We start from the raw sequence: 22,251 nt of genomic DNA on the forward strand, positions 1-22,251 counted from the left end.
ACAGAACTACAATATGCAAAATACCACACAACACATGGTCATGTACCAGATTCTGACTGAAGCATTCGAGCGCATGCATGCCATCAAACACGAATAGCAGTTACTAAAGTGTATGTTTTACATGTAACTTGATGCATTTGTTTTCACACCAGTACAGCCTTGAAAATGCTAGACAGTGGCTAGTGAAACTTGTTGGCTCTTTGTATATTTTAGCATTATATCTTATGGTCTTTTAGCAATAAAAGTTCTTAAATTTTAATACATTAAACCATAGGTTCCTAAAGTGGGGGGTATCACCCCCCAGTGGGTACTGAAGCTTTCTGGGGGGGGGGGGGGACTATAGTGGGATCAGAAGCATTTGGGGGTGTTCAAGCAGTCTAGGGGTCGGTGGCTCTTTATAGAAGAAATTAATAATATATATTTAAAAATTAATTATTTTCGTGATTTTGCGATTAGATAATCATTTAAAATTTAAATATTGCATTTTAATTCATCATATGCCCATCTTACATGATCAATTTTTTTATCAATTTTCTATTTCAATTATTTAATCATTTGAAAATTTACCATGTCAGATAGAAATAGATGTCAATTTTCTATGTCAATGAGAAAATAGAGCATGTATATATGTGTGTATAATAGGTTATGTTTACAGTAGCAAATATATTCGTTATATTTCATTTCAAAATATATATAAAATATATAAAACCACTTTTCTAATTGATTTGTACAAAAATTAACCCAATTTCATGTAATTTAATATTACGAGTAAAAATAATGTCAAGAAAGAAATAAAATCATAAATTTTAGTTAGCCTAGTTAGTACTAACTTATATTGCTAACTAGAGGGGAAAAAACAAAGCAAATATTATTCGACACTTATTATACTGTTTTCTGTGGTTATGTTTTGTAAGTTTGTTTTTTATATCTTGTGTAATTATTGTATTTATTAATTATTATTTATAATTATTTGGACAATGTTGTGGTCGGACGAACAAAATGCGCTTGCGTACAAAATAAAAAATTGAATGTCATACAGGATATTTTAACTTCTATTTTTTATATACTTAAAAAATTTATTCATTTTTTGCTATTGTAAAAATTGATTGTGCCATACAGGCTTTAGTGTATCCACGCAGCAGACGAGTCTTAACTAGTAGTATGTCGGTCAACTATTATGTAGGTAATTCACTCAATTCAGCATGTTTTGACAGGAATATTGGTGCTTGCAGTGCTTTTCAAAGCACGAGTACGATGATATCGCAAACAAGTCAATGCATACAAGTCGATTCGGGCTAGATTTCAAATCTATAAATACCAGTGGTTTAGGAATAAGTTTCATTATTTTTTGTGTTCTTTGCCAAAAATCATCATTCGAAAGTCTGATAGATAAGTGGAGTCATACAAAGTGTAAATTAAATCTTTTATTTTGTGAATATTTTTGCAAATTTTATTACTTCATTATGTCTGAATATAAGAAGAAATGTCGACAGTACAGTATTGAGTATTTGAAATATGGTTTTATTCCATCTCAAATATTTGAAATGTGGTTTTATTCAAACTGTGGGGGGAGCGTTACAAAATTTATGTCTTGCAAAGTGGGCGGTGGCCCGAAAAAGTTTGGCAACCTATGCATTAGACCAAATATGTACAATTTAAAACAATAATATTATTATAACATATCTTTAAACTGTTTTTAATTTACTGATATACTGGTAGAAAACACTGAATTACAAGTTAGTTTTTAATGGATTTTTGCTCCATTTACTGGTAATTCGGTAAACCTGTATTGCATTCTCTAGTTTTAGCTGCTGACTTGCAGCTTAAACATATCTGTTGCTCATGTACATAAATGAATACGAGCGATATGCCCATGAACACACACACACACACACACACACACAGAGAAATTAATTATGTATAACTTCCGTTTCCCTATCTGTTTCAAGCAGCCATGGCTGCTATAACCTTTTTTTTTTTAATTAATTTATATGTTATCCTTTTATGGAGAGCCCATCCATAAGAGGTTGGTCAACCTATAGTACGCTAGTAGCATGGATGGGTGGTAATTAACTTATTCATGTTTTAATTTGAAAAGCTGTGGGTTGTATTTCTTGGGAATAACATAGTGGAAGAAGGCAGAAGGGATAAATGAAGAAGAGAAGAAGGCGTTGGTTGGCTGCTGCATGTGGGTGAACAGATTTGCATGAGAGTCAGGGGAATTATTGATGCCCACTCCAATGAACAGCAGCAGTAGAAGTATTTATAGATGATGCAGGCTGCAGAAACTGAATGCCTATGTGAAAGTTGAATGGACTGTATTAGTAAGAGAAAATCGCCAATCAATATAACTGCTCTTTTCTGTATAGAATTCAGTATTTTCATGGAGCTATTAGAGACACCACTCCAGATATGAGATCAGTCTTCAATGGTTTGGGCAGATTTGTGATTTGTGTATGGTTAAGAGCTGTTCAGAGTTTAAAGTAAAGGCTCAAGTGAAAGAGAAAGCCTAATTTGTTTGGTGCAGAGGAGGCAATAGTTGTGATATGTTTGTGCCAAGACAGAATAGAGGTTAAAGTTATTCTGAGAAGGTGAATCTCATCTTGAATGGAGATTTGCGTATTGTCAAGGGTAAGATTGCAAGAACACAGTTCTGTTTTATGGGAAATAATGCAGAGCTGGGTTTTGCTGGCATTGAAGTTGATATGTTATTATTAACATCTGACTTCCATGGAGTTGGAGACTCATCGTGGGAGATGCACACTCATCCAACCATGCTTTAAACTGATTCAATGTGTCTACATCACTAGTGCACTCAGGGTTTAATCTTGGGGGAGGCGGCCCGATTTCAGCAGATGATTTGAGAATACACACTATGGATCGCATACAACCTATGACTGGGCATCTGCAATTATCGCTAATTCATAAGTAGTATAGAAATAGAAAACATGACGCAACATAAATTAAAAAAAAAAATAATTTTATTAATTAGGAAAAGATTTCTGGAAATTTTTCTAGTGTTTTTTTCCTTTTTCTTTTGGGGGAAGTCCCCCCCCTCTCTCTGGTTGTGCCACTGGTCTGCATTCACAACACACTCAGGCAATGCATTCCACTCACCAATCATTCTTGATAGAAAGATCCTGCTCCTCATCCCCCTTATAAAGTTTTCCAGTGATGAGCTCATGTTCTACCTCTCCTCCCATTCTATGAAAAATCATTTCCATTTCAACCTGATAACAACACCTGACTAGCTTATGTCTCAAATCAAATCCCCCCCCCCATTCGAGGATCTTCAACTTACATTCTCTCAATCTCCCCTCATACTTCACATTCCAAAGACCAACGACCACCTTTGTGAATCTTCTCTGAACTGTTTCCAACATATCCTCTTCATCATGAAAGCCTGGTGGCCAAATCTGTGCACAATAATCCATATAACACCTGATCAAGGCCTTATACAGTGGCATCATAACCTCTCTATTTCTGCATGTCAGGGTCCTCTGTATCATTGCCATCATCCAATGCGATGTCTTCACAACTTGTGCAATTTGGCCACTGAATTTCAGGTCCTCGTCCACCATCACTACTACATCTCTCATCCCCTCTACTTCCTTTAAAGTTTCCCCACCAAGTTTATATTTTGCATCCCATCGTTGCACTTTGAAACATTGAACTTATTTGCCCATTCATGCAATCTATTCAAGTCCTCTTGTAAGGCTATAACATCTGCTTGACTCTGTATGGCTTTTCCCAGTTTTGCATCATCTGCAAACACCTGCATATCACTAGTTAAACCCATCCCAATATCATTAATATAGAAATTGAACAAGAATGATCCCAAAACTGACTCCTCTGCATACCTAGTGACCTTCCTCTTTCACGATACCACACCCCCATATACAACTTTTATACCTATCTGACAGCCAGTCATTGATCCAACTCAGAAGTCTGTTACCGATCCCATCTGTTTGAATTTATTTAACAGTTTGTCGTGTGGTGGTCTATCAAAAACTTTTGTAAAATCCAAGTACACCAATGTGTATACACCTCCCCTGTCCAAGGTATTTGTCACCTTGATATAGTACATAAGTAAGTTAGTGAAACATGATCCCTCTTTAACAAACCCATGCTGATAACCACAGAGAATATTGCTGTTATCAACCCATTTCTGTATCCTACCTCTCACCAATCTCTCCAGTACCTTCACCACAACTCCATATATATATATATGCCTATGATTTGAAGCCACAACATATCACCACTTTTGTGCAGTGGAAAAATTTTACCTTCTTTCCACACCCTTGGAACCTGTGTTGTAAGACTCTTATTAAACAAGCATGCCAATACTACTGTCAGTTCCCTAGAACATTCCCTTGAGTTGCATGATGATTTGTCATCAAGGTTATTTATTTTCACAAATACCTCCTGCTCCCTCAGAATTAAACCATCCACTTAAATGTCTCCTACACTTAAGTTCCCCATGATTCCTCCCCTGATCAGGATGAAACACCCTTATAAATTGATCACTGAATACCTCAACAATGTCTTCTGCGGCACTTGCCATTCTATCACTTTCATAAATTAACATCATCTTACCATGATCGTTCTTCCTTCTACTTGCCACATATCTAAAAAACTCTCTAGGGGTTTTTCTTGCCTGATTTGCTAATTTCTGCTCATACTCTACTTTTGTTTTCCTTATTAACTGAGTTACTCTCCTGGCTTGTTCTTTATACTCCTCATGTAACTGATTATTACCATTATTGTTGAAAGTTTATTTTTCACTTGGTTAGAGTATAATAAAATTAGTTTAATCCTTTATCCAAGTGTGAGCAAACAAAGTTTGCGCCTGAAAGTATCTTCAGGACTGGAGTAAGGTGGTACAACACCAGGGCAACTCGTTGCAAAGGTGGAGCAAGCTACCAACACTCCTATCTCAGTATCTCCTATAATGCAAAACACATCTCCTTGCGGATATGTCTAATGTTATGCATTAAGGGAAGGGCCACTACCCAAACCCTTAATGCATAACATTAGACATATCCGCAAGGAGATGTGTTTTGCATTATAGGAGATACTGAGATAGGAGAGTTGGTAGCTTGCTCCACCTTTGCAACGAGTTGCCCTTGTGTTGTACCACCTTACCCCAGTCCTGAAGATACTTTCAGGCGCAAACTTTGTTTGCTCACACTTGGATAAAGGATTAAACTAATTTTATTATACTCTAACCAAGTGAAAAATAAACTTTCAACATCTTTCTCTAAATCCAGAGTAATTTATTAAAAAAGGGTGGCACACCATTTGGCAACTCCTATAGGTAGAGATGACCTGCTAATGCTTCTGCCTGGTATCTCCACTTGTCTCCACTTGGGCCTGGCTCCCACTGAAGAGACCTCAATAAAGGTCGACAACATATCCGCAAGGAGATGTGTTTTGCATTGTAGGAGATACTGAGGTAGGAGTGTTGGTAACTTGCTCCACCTTTGCAATGAGTTGCCTTGGTGTTGTACCACCTTACCCCAGTCCTGAAGATACTTTCAGGCACAAACTTTGTTTGCTCACGCTTGGATAAAGGATTAAACTAATTTTATTATATTACCATTATTCATTCTGTACTTCTTCCAAAGTACTTTCTTTTTCCAGATTTCATGCTTAAGCTCCACATTCATCAATTTTACACCTACCTTGTCCAGCCTCTTGGTCTTCAGAGTGCATTCTCACATTGATGCTGTTATGTATTTCTTTTCAGTTCCTATGCAGCATTTATTTCCTTATCCCTTAATTCCTCATTCCATGTTATAGCTCCAAGCTGTCTCCTAAGCGTGTCATAATCACTAGCCTTATAATTCCACATATATCCTTTCCTCACAAAAGTGCATATGACTAGCCACAACACAGGTGATCACTTCATGATCACTTTCACCAACTGGAGGAAAGTGTGAATCTCCCCCCCCCCCATCCGATGAAATGATCAGATTCTATAACTCTAGAACCTCTCATTCCCTTTTTTACGTGCTGCCTGAAATAGTTATCTCTCAAGAACTCGAGAAATTCGTTTTCCTTATTACCAAATGCTATTTCTTCATTCCAGTCTATACCACCATAATTAAAATCATCCGTAATAATTACCCTTCCTTTATTCACTAATCCAAGTTGTTTATACATTTCTTCATCACCACCCTCCGCATTCCCTGGCCTATAGCAACATCCAACTAAATATGTCTTCCTCTCAACCTTCATGTTACACTGCACTGTCTCATAACATTTGCTACTATTTCCCCATTTCATGTCTACCTTATGTGGACTTAATTCTTCTGCTGTCATCAGCAGCACTCCCCCCTCCCTTCTTGCCCTTTCTATACTCGCAAAAATTACCATTTCTTTTCCCGTTAGGATATCATCTTCATTCAACCATGTTTCACTTACTGCAATGATTTTGGGGCGAATAAACTCAGTCACTGAAACCATTTCATCCCCCTTATTTTTGTTACTTCTGGCATTTATAAACAAACATAGCAGTTCATTTTGACTATAACCAGTTCTATCCAATCCACGTGTTTGGTTGTGATTTCCCCCACCACACCTGCCCAGTCACCTTTATCACCAATTACCACATATATCTGCTCAGTCTCAACTTCCCCACCCACATCACAATATACTTCATCTTCATACACACACACACACACACACACACATATTCTCCCTATGCCATGTCTCCCTGTCCACCTGAGCTCCCACCCCCATTTCCCTGTTCCGCTTGCATTCCCGTTCTCTCTTCATGCACATTACTGCTGTTTCCACTGCCATGCACTTCTGACTCTTCAATACCACTCTCCTAATTTTTCCCTTCATCTCTTTCTTCTGATCTCTTGCACGCATCAAACACTATACTTCCATCCAGCAACATTTTCTCCAGTACACTCACTCCAAAGCCATTTAAATGCAACCCATCATGCCTGTATAATTTCATTCTTCCCTCAAACACATGCCATACATCCACAAACTTCACTTCCTTCTCCTTGCACAGCTCCACTAGCATACCATTCATGATTTTGGCTCTCCTTCGCAACACACTAACAACCTTTCCTTCTGCACTGTTATCTTTCACTCTTCTCAATAGCCTTCTGATATTTCTCCTCACATTCTTCTTATGTCCACTTAGATCATTTGTCCCCTCAATCATGACTAACTCTCTTGCTTGTTTCTTCCTTATGTCCAATGCCTTAAATATTCTACTCATTCTCCCACCTGGATAGCAGACTTTATACTCTCTCAGAAACTAGTCCTCTAATTATGGAGTCTGCATATCTCCTGGAATCACTCATCACCTTTTTGCTCTTTTTTCTTTCATTCTGTTCTCTTGCACACTTTTGTTTGTTTCCACTAGACGTCTAACATCACTCCACATATTCCTCATTTCATTTTTCATTTTCAATAACTGCTTCATTAAATCTTGCATTCCAACAGTTTCACTCTCTATCACTCCCACAGTCTTGCTATTTCTTGTTCTTCTGCACTTTACTTCCGTTTCCTTATTCATACTTTTTTTCACACCTTTATCTCTGACTTTCACTTCTGCATCATTGCATTCTTTCACACTCTCAGTTTCTCTAGGTTTGGTTTCGTTTTCCTAACTTTCATAACTTTTTCCGTAACTTTCACATCTATATCCTTGCATTCTTTTACTCCCCCAGTTTCTCTTGCTTTCGTTTCATTTCCATTTGTTTCATGTACAACATCTATCTTTTCAGTCAGTTTTGCATTCTTTGCCTCATAGTCCAACAATATATCACGTTTCAAACAAATCCATACTTTCTCTCATCTATCGTTCATTCTCTCTCTCTCCCCAAACACATCTCTTACACTCTGCGATGCATACATATTGCACTCATAACATCGAATCATTTTCAAAAAGTCTGTGTCATTAATGCCACTTGATTTTCGTGGCATTCACCTAGTATCACTGGTTGACGCCTGCATGGTTGACCTCGTGACCACCATTGGGTTATACTTAAAAAAAAAAAAAAGGCAATTTCTACTAATAAATCAGGCAGGATTCACACCAAAAATCATGCACACACACACACTTCGTTATCAAAAATAAATAATAAAACCCTAAAATTTGTGAAATATTGCCAGTTATTATTCAGGGACTATTCTAACATTGCACAACTGATGGCCCTCTAGAGATAAATCTCATTGCATCGAGAGTTCTAGATCTGATCATTTCATCTGAGGATGTAATTATGAGAGGAGTTTCACACTTTCCTACAGTTGGTGAAAGTCATAATGTTTTCCAAACGCCACTGATGACTGCTTTGAAGATTGGAATTTAACGTAGTAGAAATTAGATTTCTGGAGGCTGTGGTGATTTCTTCTTTGTAGAGTTTGTCAAATGGAAAGGAGGAGTGTAATGTACTGTCACCAATAAAACTGTGTACCGGAATGGAAGTCAGCTGGAGTAGATCATTAATGTGTAAGAGGAAGAAAGTGGGCAAGTGAAAACAGAGCCTTGTGGGATCCCAGCATTCGTTTTATGAATAGAAGATAAGGAACCATCCACCATCACTTGAAGTGAGTATCCGGCCAGAAAGCTGGCTGCCCAATTGCAAAAGTCAGAGGGGCAGACCAAATGATGAGAGTTTTCCTAATAGGCTATTGTGCCAAACACAGTCAAAACTTTGGAGATATCAAGAGTAATCACTTGAGATTCACCAAATCTTTCCAAGGTGTTTGTCGAGAGATGGGTGATGCAGGTTAGTAGATCCCCTTGATCAGCAGTGACGGAATCTAATCTGCCGGTCATTGATTAGATGAGAGTCTTCAAGGTAGTGTAGGAGTGTAGAGAAATAATTGAGGTGTGAGAAATCGGACAGTGGGGTGAAGGTGAGCATTTGTCACTCTTCTTAGGAATAGGTTGTATATGGGCTAGTTTCCAGCAAATGCTTGCTGGAAACTAGCAAGCAAACATATCAAGTATATCAAAAGTTCCTGGCAAATAAATCAGCTTGTTTTTTTTTAGAGAATACAGAGACAAATGTAAGAAAGCTAAACACTGTGTAAAACTGGCTAAACAAAAGTCATGGGAATACGTTGGTAAGAACATATAACATATCAAGAAGGTGGCAAGACATTCTGGAGGTTGTTTAAGAAGCTTAGAAATGGAGGAAAGAGTGCCTGTAAAAGGAATTAGAGATGATAAAGGTGATATGAAAACTGGAAAAAATGATATCCTTGAAGTATGGAGTAATTATTTTGAAAAATTGGTAAATGAAACTAGTAGTGATGATAGCACAGTAATAAAAAAACATTGACCAGGCATGCAACGAGGAATACATATCCATATTTGAAGTAGAAAAAGCCATCAAAAGTCTGAAATGTGGAAAGGCAGATAGAGAAAATGATATTCGACCAGAAATGCTCAAGTATGGAGGTATAAAAGTCTTACAGTGGCTGCACTGCACAGTTAAGAAAGCCTGGACAGAGGGGTAAATTCCAGATGAGTGGAGTAGAGCTCTCATAGTACCGATATATAAAAAAGGAAATAAAACTGAATGTGAGAATTACAGAGCTATTTCCCTGCTGAGTGTTCCTGGTAAGATTTATTCAAGTATACTTGAGAAACGGTTGAGAAGGATTGTGGAAGAGAAGCTTGATGAAGAAGAAGCTGGATTCAGGCCAAATAGAGGCTGTCAGGACCAGCTTTTCACTTTATGACATAGTTGAGAAATCATGGGAATATGGAGTCGTCCTGGTGTTGTACCACCTTACCCCAGTCCTGAAGATACTTTCAGGCGCAAACTTTGTTTGCTCACACTTGGATAAAGGATTAAACTAAATTTATTATATCTGTATTTAAGTTTTGTAGATCTGGAAAAAGCATATGACAAGATGCCAAGAGAGAAGCTATTCAAAATGCTACAGTTGTATGGTGTTAGTGGGCCATTATATCAAGCAATACTTAGTCTTTATTTGAGTTTTAAGTCAGCAGTTAGAATTGAAGGAAGTACAGGAAGACAGTTTAATATTAAATCTGGTGCCAGACAAGGATGTACATTATCCCCTCTGTTATTCATTATCTATATGAATCACTTTATGAAGGAAAGTGTTATTAAATCTGATATCAAAATTGGAGTTGTTAATGTCAGCTCTTTGCTTTATGCAGATGATGTTATACTTCTATATAAATCTGCTACAAGTCTGCAAGATTCTCTGACTAAATTGAATAACTGTAGTAATAGATATGGTATGAAGGTCAGGTATGAAGGTCTTGTTATATGGTATAACAAGACAAAGACAATAGAAATAGGCAGAAGCATGGAAGATATTAATTGCTTTGTGAATGGAGAACCTATAGAACAAGTAAAACATTTCAGCTACTTAGGCACGATTTTTAGTGAAGATGGTAAATTAAATATGGAAATAGACAACACAATCAACAAAGCTGGTATTGCAGGAAATCAGCTGAATAAATTTATATGGAATAAGCAAAAAACTAAATTAGCTGTATACAAGGCAGTGTTCAAACCAATTTTAACTTATGGATCTGAGAGCTGGGTTAGAAGTAAAACACTTGACCAAAGACTAGAGACTGCAGATATGAGAGTCCTGAGAAAGATTATGTGCGTGAACAGATGGCATCACTGGTAATATCATATTAAAAACGACGCTATTAGGAAAGAACTTGTCATTCAGCATCCAGGAATGCACTCATCAGGTAGTATGGTCCCTTGAACAGAATGGGAGAAGAAAGATTAGCAAAACAAGTGTTCTCTGCCAGGTTGGCAGGAAAAAGACCTAGAGGAAGACCAAGATATAGGTGGATTGTTGCAGTAAAAAGTGCTGTAGAAGATAGAAATATAAGATCTGACAACGTTGAATCTTTGGCAGCTAATCGATTGATTTGGAGGAAAATTGTAAATAGGAAGTTAGTAATGATGTAAAATTTTCATGTAGTGCTATCATATCCTGTACACCCCTTGAGGTAAATGTCGTGAATTTGATGATGATGAGTTTGAGCAAAATTTTCTTTTCTATTTCTGGTGAAAGAACAAATGCAGCAGTGAATGTTTGGAATGGTGGGGGACATTTACCATGATCAGCTATGCAAGAGTTGGACAAGGAGTAGGAATCCAGGAAGTTGACTTTTTCTATGGGTGATAATGTAATAGTACTATCTTGGTGTAATAATGGTTGACAAAAGTTTGTCCAATGGCTTTAGCTAGAGCACAGAAGGCATGGCTGCCATTTAGTCCAGATGCAAGTTTCTTGCATCCTAACTTTCTCAACTGGCTTTCTCAACTGTACACTCTTTAACAACTTTAAAATCAGTTCTCTTAAAATCTTTTTTTTTGTGGTGATAATTTTCTTGCAGCTATTTCAGGCTTTGGTGCAGGCTGTACAGGAAGATGGAGTTTTGGATGCAAGCCAGTTGTGGTATGTCTGACTCTTCTTTTGTACAGCCTAGGTGCACCTGTGGAGAACCAAGGCTTAGATAGGAGATGAGAATTTAGGGTGGAGTGGAGAATAAACGTTTCCATACCAATAAATATTATTCTATTGATTCTCTTGAACAATTGATTCTCAAGAGAATCAATAGAATTGATTCTCTTGACCTTTGCAACTTCTACTCCTGATTTCCTTGGTCAGTAAACTGACCAAGGAAATCAGGAGTAGAAGTTGCAAAGGTCATCCCTCGTGGCTTTTTGGTAATGCCATACAACACATAGATGCGAGTGTTTGTGTAAGTGCTGCTCCATGGGGGGGAGGGGAAGAGATCAGCACTGCATTGTGGCCTGAGCTGCCTAGAGGGCAGACAACATTCACAGTGTACTTAGATGGGTTACTGGTGAGGAACTGGTCCAAAGTGTTTGGGATCATCTGGTATTCTGGTGGGAATGTGGACAATTTGTATGAAATCATTTGTGATTGCAAAAGTCTCAGCTTCTCTACCTGCTTCATCTGTGCAATTGGAAGCACTCAGCCAGCTAATCTTGTGGACGTTGAATTCTCTAAGGAAGATGACTTCATTGTTTGGAAGGTTGGATTGGAGAAAATCAACATTTAAGGAAAGGTGATTGAAGAGTTTAGGGAGGTTATTGGCATTAGGAGAGCAGTAGAGACAGCATATGAATTTGATAGAATGGAGCAGGGTGATTTTTAACCAGAGGTGATCAAAATTGGGAGAATCTAGGTTGGTACTCTCTCTGGCATGGTATATCGGAGTGAATATATGTGCAGATCTCACCTCTGAGGCAAAAGTTGTTAAAGAGTGTACAGTTGAGAAAGCAGAGATAGGTAATTCAATAATAAATTACACAATAACAATATTAAACAAAATAACAATTAAACAATAAATTACACAATAACAATATTAAACAATAAATTACACAATAACAATATTAAACAATAAAATAACAGTTAAACAATAAATTACACAATAACAATATTAAACAATAAAATAACAGTTAAACAATAAATTACACAATAACAATATTAAACAATAAAATAACAATTAAACAATAAATTACACAATTAAAAATTTAATGGTTACAACCTTAGTCAAATCCAGCATATAATTGACTCCTATGTTCCAACACCTCATGATTCTTCACCAGACTGCAGACTTCCAATCCCTTATATTTCTGGCATCTTAGAACCGATTGATAGAATTATGAAGTATCATCGCATTCCCACATATTTTCCAATTAACAAAATTTCTCATCTGTTGCCATCTACAAAAGACCAACTGGCAGCACCTCTATCATTAGCTAGTGTTTACCAGATACCATGTGAATGTAATCTAACATACTTTGGAAGAAACATGGCCGAAACAGGCAGTTCTGTAGAAAAAAAGAGAATTAACGAACATCAGTATTATATTGAATACATGAAACCTCAAAAGTCTGGTCTGACACAACGTAGTATTGACACTAAACACAATATCTAGCGGGATAAAGTTCATCTTCTTCATAGATGCAGGTTTAAATATGAGCACCTTTTCAAAGAAAGTTGCAAAGCCCTTTTACATTGGCCAAATCTGAATCAGAACAATTCTCTCTCTCTCTCTCTCTTCCCCCCCCCCCCAAACGTTTGGGAGATTCTTATCTTATGTAACCATCAAAAACAGTTGTTTAATAATATTTTTAATAATATTATTTATTAATACTAATTTCTAGCATACAGCAACAGTTTTTAATTGGTAAACCACAGACTAATATATGTACTTTAATCCGGTTCCTTTGATTGCTTGTTTCTACACACTGATGATGTACTGTTATTTTCAGTACAAAATACCTGCCCTTTAATTTCATTAAAGTTAATTACTGTAGTTATCGTGTAATTTATTATTTATAATCATGCCACAGGTACCTTTAAAGATTAGAGGTAGGTAATGTTTGAGGAGGCTGAGATTTGAGTTTCTGTCAGTAGGTGAGGTTTTGCACACTGAAGGGGAAGTGAACATCATTAAAGTTAGAACTGGGACTCTGTATATTTGTGAAATGGATCTGGAAGGTTCTGTGAAGTTTGTTTTTGATCACGTGTCCGACATTTCCTGTGCAGTGTTTGGGATCAGATGAGAAAATCAAACTCTGTAAACAACCAGCAGGAAAATTTACAGTTTGATTTTCTCATTAGTATTCCTTCTTTGTAATAGATTGTCCATGTTTCTTCTCCACTTTGATCTCTTCCAGTTCTTTTCTTAATTGCCACCTTTTTACGCAGCATAGGTTAAATATGGCTGGGCTTGTACACGTGATGCTGGGCTGGTTCCTTCCGACTTGCAAGTCACTTTTATTAAGAGCAGAAAGTTCATTCCATCTCTCCGTGAGATTGTAGGGCCAAAACTACAACAACTGTGACACCTGACAATTTTCTTGGGGTCGAAATTGCATTGTTCAGTGAGCTTGCAAATGTCATCATTTAGCATTACGTCGATTTCCAAATGGAAGTTTATAATGATGGTATTGTATATCTTATTTTCTGCCTCGATCGTGTCTTGAACTGATGAACAAGTTTCGCAATGAAATTTCAAAACTTGCTGGCTTTATCTACGGTAGGCATGTCAGCTTTAAGACACTGATCATGGATTGCTTGAAGCTTTTTTTCAATTGTGTCAATTTTCCAGGAAAAGGTCTCATCAAGCATGATAAGTCACTCTTCCATGCACTTGCCGAGGTTTAGGAGTTGTTTAATTGTGGGAAGGTACAGAGGTATAGAAAAATGGCTAGCTGAGGGTGCTTTTTCAGTTTGAGCACCGGTTCTTCAAGTTTTGCACAATTGGCATCAGTATACTGGCAACAAAAATCACAGAGTATATACTCTTTTTTGTATCTGTAATGTCTGCAGCAGCAGACATTACAGATACGAAAAAATATGTTGCTCTGTTTTTGTTGCTGCCATCTTTGCTTCATGCTGCAGACTTGCTATGTCTGATATTAAAGCACGGGCAAACTTTTTTTGAAATGCTTAGAGTATTTACGGTTGGTTTAATGACCTTCTGTCCCTTGATTGTTTTTGCTGTAATTTCTTTTGAGGCAGATGATAAAGTGAAATCACTTTTGAAACATTATAATAAGAGAGCACAGTTTCTAAGTGATTTTTAATGTACTGTCACAGTTACTAACTTGAAGCAAAATGTTTTTTATAATTCAAATTATGTGGTTCAAAGGCCAATAATTTATAGTTTTAAATAATATGCAGAAACTTGCTTGAGATGCATATCAAATGAGTGTAACAATGTATAAATATTCTTTATTCACAAAATTCCAGTGGGCATTTTATTCCTCATATTTGTGTATATCTTCCCACTAAAATCTTGTCATCTTTCCATAGTTTGTTACAGAGTTTTCCTCTTAATACTATACTTTTCTTTCCTTTGCTGAAGATTGCTGGTGTTTGTCCTACAGGATAAACATTTCGTTGTCTCCCAGAAATGGTGTCCTTAGCATAACCATAAACAGCACTTTTTTTTTCCCTCCATTTATTTTTGAATCTGTCTGATAGTTGCTTGCTAGCACATGTTCATTTGTCATAAATAATTTTGAATAATGAAATGAAGAATATTAATGAATATTTTATAGATTTTTGTTTATATTATGTAATTTAATGTGAAATTTTTTTTAGATGTGAAAACGAAGGCGTTTGCCATCGGGAAGCAGATCATCAGTTGGCTTGCTTATGTCCTGCTGGCTATAGTGGAACTCATTGTGAAAAATCAGATTGTGATAACTATTGCACTCACGGCAACTGCACTCTTAATGGTGGAATACCTAACTGTAATTGTGCTCCTAGTTATTCAGGCAAACGGTGCGAACAGGATATGTGTGAAATTCGGTGTCAAAATGGAGGTAAGTGACACTACTTAAACAATGAAAAAAAAAAAAAAAGGAAAAAAGAAAGAATAAGAGTGAGAAGAGAAAAATTCTTTGTTCCTATTTAATCTTATCTACCACTGTCTATCACAATTTACATTGTAGTATGTTTCAAACATATTTTACTCTTTCAAAAAATCTTCTCATCATCATCGAATTCCTGATATATACCCTCAAGGAGTGTACTGGATATGATAGTACTACATGAAAAATTTACATCATTACTAACTTTCCATCTACAATTTTCCTCCAAATCAGTCTGTTACCTGTCAGGACTCCAATATTATCAGCTTTTATATTTCTGTCTTCTAAGGCACTTTTTGCCGTATCAATCCCCCTATATCTTGGTCTTTCTCTGGGTCTTTTTCCTGCCAAGCTGCAGAGAACACTTGTTTTGGTAATCTTAACTCTCCCATTCTGTTTAAGTGACCATATCACCTGAGATTAGCTCTTCTAATGCATTCCTGGATGCTGACAATGGCAAAATTCTTTCCTAATATCCTCATTTTTAATATGATATTGCCATTGATTCCATCTGTTCGTGCCCCTAATCTTTCTCAGGACTCTCATACCTGCGGTCTCCGGTCTTTGGTCAAGTGTTTTACTTCTAACCCAACCCTCAGATCCATAAGTTAAAATTGGTTTGAACACTGTTAATTTAGTTTTTTGACTAATTTCTCTCTTATTCCATATAAATTTATTCGGCTGTCCTGCAATACCAGCTTTTTGATTGTGTTGTCTATTTCCATATTTAATTTACCATCCATCACTAAAAAGTGTGCCTAAGTAGCTGAAATGTTTTACTTGTTCTATAGGTTCTCTATTCACAATATTTTCATTGCTTCTGCCTGTTTCCATTGTCTTTGTCTTGTTATTGCTGATCTTCATACCATATATATTATGACAGTTATTCAATTTAGTCAGGGAATCCTGCAGACTTGTAGCAGATTTATTTAGAAGTATAACATTTATTTAGCTGGCAAAGGTTGGTCGATTGGTAGAGCCTCTGCTACTAATGGCTCAGTTAAGTAAGTTTGATCGCAGTTAGTAGTTGTAAGGGGGCCAATCGTTCGATGCTGTTGGCACATTCTCCCTCGATGAGTCTTTGGACTCCCTGTAGGTGTCAAATAATAATAATAATAATGACATCATCTGCATAAAACAAAGAGCTGACATCAACAACTCAATTTTGATATCAGATTTAATGCCTCTTTCCTATATAATGTGATCCACATAACATAACATTAATGTGATAATAACAGAGGGGATAATGTACATCCTTGTCTGACACCATATTTAACATTAAACCATCTTCCTGTACTTCCTTCAATTCTAACTGATGACTTACAACTCAAATAAAGACTAAGTATTGCTTGATATAATGCTCCATTGACACCATATAACTGTAGCGTATTGAATAGCTTCTCTCTTGGCACCTTGTCATATGTCTTTTCCAAATCGACAAAACTTAAATACAGATCTTTGTTATATTCCCATGATTTCTCCACTATTTGTCGTAAAGTGATATAATGCCCCATTAATACCATATAACTGTAGCGTTTTTTTGATTTACTAGTTGTATATCAAAAAAAAAATACTAGTTGTGGTGGGCAGTAGATGGCATTGATGGAGATGATTGGTAGTAAAGGTTTGGTGTAGTAGTGGAGATAGTTGTATAGTAGGTGTCCTCCCGCGATGAGTCTTCGGACTCCTTGGAGGTGTCACGAATAATAATAATAAGTGAAAATCTGATCCTGACAGCCTGTATTTGGCTTGAATCCAGTTTGTTCTTCACCAAGCTTCTCTTCCACAATCCTTCTTAACAGTTTCTCAAGTATATTTGCATATGTATTACCAGGAACACGTAGTAATGAAATACCTCTGTAATTCTCACATCCAGTTTTATTTCCCTTTTTATATATGGGTACTATGAGAGCTCTACTCTAATCATCTGGAATTCGCCCCTCTGTCCAGACCTTCTGAACTATGCAGTGCAGCCACTATAAGACTTTTATACCTCCATACTTCAGCATTTTAAGTCGAATATCATCTACTCCTGCTGCCTTTCCACATTTCAGGCATTTGATGGCTCTTTCAACTTCAAGTATGGATATGTATTCCTGACTGTATACCTGGTCAGTGTTTTTTACCACTGTGCTGTCATCACTGCTTGTTTCATTTAGCAATTTTTCAAAATAATTACTCCTTACTTCAAGGATATCTTTTTTTTTTCCAGTTTTCATATCACCTTTATCATCTCTAATTTCTTTTACAGCACTCTTTCCTCCATTTCTGAGCTTCTTCAACCTCAAGAATATCTTACCACCTTCTTGCTATTTATTTTCAATGTTCTTACCAAAGTCCTCCTATGACTTTTGTTTAGATAGTTTTACACAGTGGCTTTCTACATATGTCTCTGTATTCTCCAAGAGCACAAGCTGACTTATTTGCCAGGAACTTTTGATTTACTTTCTTCTTTTCCTTCACTGCCCCTTTCCCTTCCTGTGTCCTCTATGGGGTTCTGATTTTCTGTCCTTGCAGACAACCTCACCACATGCCTCTCTGGCTGAATCAATCAGTGTTTTCTTCAGGACTTGCCACTGAATCTCCAAGGTTTGGTTCCTGTTAGTTCACATCTGAGATCTGCTCAACTTTTATTCGCTTTTAAACTTTCTTACATGTTCTTCTTTTCAATATATGAAATTCAATTTTATCCTGCTCAAGACTAAATGGTGATCACTTCCAATTTCACATCCTCTGTACACTGTGGTGTCCTGAACCAGTAAGAAACATCACTATGACAATAACATACTGAACATGACTTTTCTTATTCCTTGCCTCTTCTCTCCATGTGAATTTGTGCATGTTTTTGTGTTGGAACATTGTGTTAGTCATAACCAGCCAGTGTCCTGAGCAGAAATCTAACAGGTATTTGCCATTGTTATTAGTTTTGCTCTTTTCTCCAAATTTTCCCAAAATATTTTTGTATGTCTCACAATCATTTCCTACTCTGCTATTTAGATCCCCAACAAGGACCAACTTTTCCTTTTTCATTATGTCAGCTGCTTTCTCTAAAGCCTCAAAAAATCCCCTCACTTCTATCTTAGTAGAACCTTCTGTGGGACCATAGGCACAAATAAGTCTCATTGTCCAGTTTCCCATTCTCATATTTTTGCCCACATCACTCTACTTGAGACTGCCTGCCATTCAAGAAGATTAGCCTCGTATTTAGTGTTGAATACTATGGCTACTCCTTTTCCTTGATTGTCATTGCCTGAAAAAAAAGAAATCTTCTCCTCACTCCTTATTCAACTTCCAGGAATGGTCTCTCTTCATTTAAGGAATGTTCTCTACAATATTAATCAGCTATACAGTCCTCACTAACTTATATGTTCTCATCATCAATTTTCCTGATTTGTACCCTCAAAGGGTGTATAGGATACTACAACAGTACTCTGTGATTACGCTTACATTATTACTAATTTCATATTAATACTTTACCTCCAAATTAGTTTATTACTTGTTAGCACTCCAGTTGTCATACCTAATATTTTGGTCTTCTGTGACACTTCTGATTGAATCAATCCACCTAGATCTTGATCTTCTTCTGCATCTTTTTCCTGCTATCAGACACCTCTTTTGCTGACCTTTTCTTTCACATTCTCTTTAAGACCATACCACCTTAGATTAGCTCTGCTCTGATATTCCTTAATGCATGCTAACAATATCAAGTTTCTTCTCAGTAACTTGATATGTACCATTGAATGCATATATTCATAAAAATACATAAAGATAATATGCTGCTTCATCCAACAGTTGAAATTATCAAGAGCCCTAATTATCTCCTGACCATGAAACTAGCATTGACACTCAAGGTGTTGCTAGATCATTCCTCCCTGTATATAAAAAACACAACAGATTTCATTAATTGAATGAAGAACATCACAGCTGACAAAAATGATTATTAGTCAGTTTTGTTCATATCTTATAACTGTCCCAATCAGTGATATAACTCTTCTTTTATGCATTTGTTCAATTCATAAAAGAAGAATTATTGGACAAATTTGGATATATACATACACACACACATCAGCCCCACGTGATAGGTTCCAAGACATATGATATGACAGTGCCATATGTAGAAAAGTGGTTAGAAAGAAGAAAGGATTTTTTTTTTTTTTTTAAAGCCCAGAAAACAGTATGAGGAAGACCATTCTGAAGAGTATAGGATACGAATTGAAGGTAGAGGATGAGAAGTTAGTTCAATGATGGAGATGAACTGAATATGGATATTGATTGGCAATTCCTCATTCATGGGTATGGGAAAGTGGAACGATCATAGCAGCCATTTCAGTGTAGAGGTACCCATGAAAATACCTATGGAAGAGACATAATGCATCAAGAAGAGCATCCATGGGAAATTGAGTTGAAGGAGTCAGTGAGAGAGTGAGATCATCAATTAAATGAATTGCTGACTTCTGTGTTCGTACGTTCTAAGTTTTAGGTGCACCACCCCAAATCTCAAAACAGCATTCTAACATTGTTCAGATTTGAACTTTATTTTCTTAGGATTTAAGCAGGAGAGAAGTACTATTTGGAACATAAAAGAATACTGACCTTTTTGGAAGCTGAACTATCCTACCTTATGGAAAGTAGGATAGTTCCATTACATAAAGATGGCTACAAGAAAGAAGTAGCAAATTAAAGACCAATTAATATCTAAAGATATATTAGTTTGGAGATTTCATTGTTAGAGGATTAGTTAATGAGAGAGTCCATAAGGTCTGCTATCCAGGAGGGAGAATGGGCAAGATAATTCAGGCTTTGAACATGAGGAAGAAATAAATAAGAGAATTAGTGGTGATTGTGAAGACAAATGATTTAAGTGGACATAATGAGAACTGTAAGAGTGAATATCAGGAGGTTATTGAGAAGAGTGAAAGATAACAGTATAGTGGGAAAAGTTTCTGTGTGTTGCAAAGGTATGACAATGATGAGTTGAGACAGAGAGCCAGAATCATGAATGGTATGCTAGCAGAGCTGTGTGAGGAGAAGCGATGTATGTTTTGTGGATGTATGACATGTGTTTGAGGGAAGAATGGAATTATACAGGTGTAATGGGTTGCATTTGAATGACTTTGGAGTGAGTTGAATGCACTGGAGTAAGTGCTGCTAGATTGAAGTGCACTGTGTGATGCAAGCAAGAGATCAGAAGTAAAAGATGAAGTGAAAGATCAGGATAGTTGTATTGAAGAGACAGAAGTACTTGGCAGTGGAAACAGTTGAATATAGAGGTGAAGTATTCTGAAACAGGAACGTTGCTAGTGGGATGGGTTTAATTAGTGATATGCAGCTGTTTGCAGACGATGCAAAATTGGGAAGAGCAATGCAGAGTCAAGTCGATGTTATGGCTTTACAGGAGGACTTAAATATATTGCATGAGTGGGCAGCTAAGTGGAATTTTCAGTTCAATGTTGCAAAGTATAAGGTTTTGAAATTTGGTAAGCATGATGGGATGCAAAGTATACACTTTGTGGGGAAACTTTAAAGAAGGTAGAGGAGATGAAAGATCTAGGAGTGGTGGTGGACAAGGACACGAAATCGGGGTTCACATTGCACAAGTTGTGAAGACATCACATTGGGTAATGGTGATGATGTGGAGGATTCTAACATGCAAAAAGAGGTTATGATGCCTTTGTATAAGGCTTTGATTAGGCTTCATGGATTATTCTGCACAGATTTGGTCACTGGATTTTCATGGTGACTAGGATATGTTAAAAAGGGTCCAGAGAAGATTGAAGAGTCTCATGAATAGGAGAAAGATGGGGGGGGGGGATATGATTGAGACATATAAGCTGGTCAGGGATTGTTATCTGGTTGACATGGAAGAGAATTTTCATAGAATGGGAGAGAGGTGGGGATTGAACAAGAGGTAGAGGAGTGAGGAGGAGGTTCTTTGCATGAAGAGTGAAATGCATTGCATGAGCATGTTATGAATGTACACACATTGAATCAGTTAAAGTCATGGTTGGATGAGCGTTATGTGCAATAATGTGTGCTTCCTACGATGAGTCTCTGACTCCATGGAGGTCAGATGGTAATAATAATAATCATTCTTCATCTTACTTGGTACATAGCAAAAATCTTTTGGATTTGCTCTTGCTTAGCTTGTTTTTTTCTCATTACCCGAGTTAGTCTTTCTTATCATACTAGTGATCCTTCTTACCTGCTATTTATACTGCTCACAAGTATGCTGATCGCTCTTTTTCTTTATATCCCTTCCATAATTTTGTGTGTGTGTGTGTGTTGCCCCTGCTTTATTATATTATTATTATTGTTAGACTTCCATAAAGTCAGATACTCACCAGTTAATCTTCCCTCATGGGTGTACAGTCTAATACTGCTTCTCTCAAATGATCCCTGACCACTTCCAGCGCATTACTGGCATTTTTTCCTTGCAACTTAAGAAAAATCATAGTACTGTCCCAAGCTGCCTCCTAAGTCTGTCGTAATTATTAGCTTTCTAGTTAAGCACAAATTCTTTCTTCACTGAGAATTCTGCATATTTAACAACCTCCAAGAACAAGGCTGCATGTCTTGTGTCTACCATGGTTACAGATACATCTCTACTGATGCTGTTGCTAGATCCAGCATGTGCTTTCAGGCAATATTATCCCTCAGTTTAAAAAAAAAAAAAAAATGCTCTTATCTCACCTTTAACTGAAAAAGCAGGTGTACAGATTTCACTTCTTACAATGAGAGCTGATCTCAGGATTTTTTTGCAATCGAAGGGCATAGTATCCCATCATTTACTCCTATTTCAATTTTTTATGTCTGAAAATTTTAAAATTAGTTCATCCTGTTTTTTAACTGAATG

The 22,251-nt window shown here is 36.8% G+C and overlaps 1 protein-coding gene across 1 annotated transcript in view; it reads left to right on the top strand.

The window, feature by feature from the left end:
* The window catches only part of LRP1 (LDL receptor protein 1), a 1,646,373-nt gene that overhangs the window by 1,467,718 nt on the left and 156,404 nt on the right, over positions 1-22,251 (top strand). Inside the window, exon 83 of the mRNA XM_090402369.1 lies at positions 15,127-15,350. Within this exon, the coding sequence (XP_090258495.1) occupies positions 15,127-15,350 (224 nt within the window). The remainder of the gene's footprint in view (positions 1-15,126; positions 15,351-22,251) is intronic.

This window comes from Typopeltis vanoorti, chromosome 2 (assembly GCF_054136105.1).
Source record: "Typopeltis vanoorti isolate ZY-2024b chromosome 2, IOZ_Tvanoo_1.0, whole genome shotgun sequence".
NCBI lineage: Eukaryota > Metazoa > Arthropoda > Arachnida > Uropygi > Thelyphonidae > Typopeltis > Typopeltis vanoorti.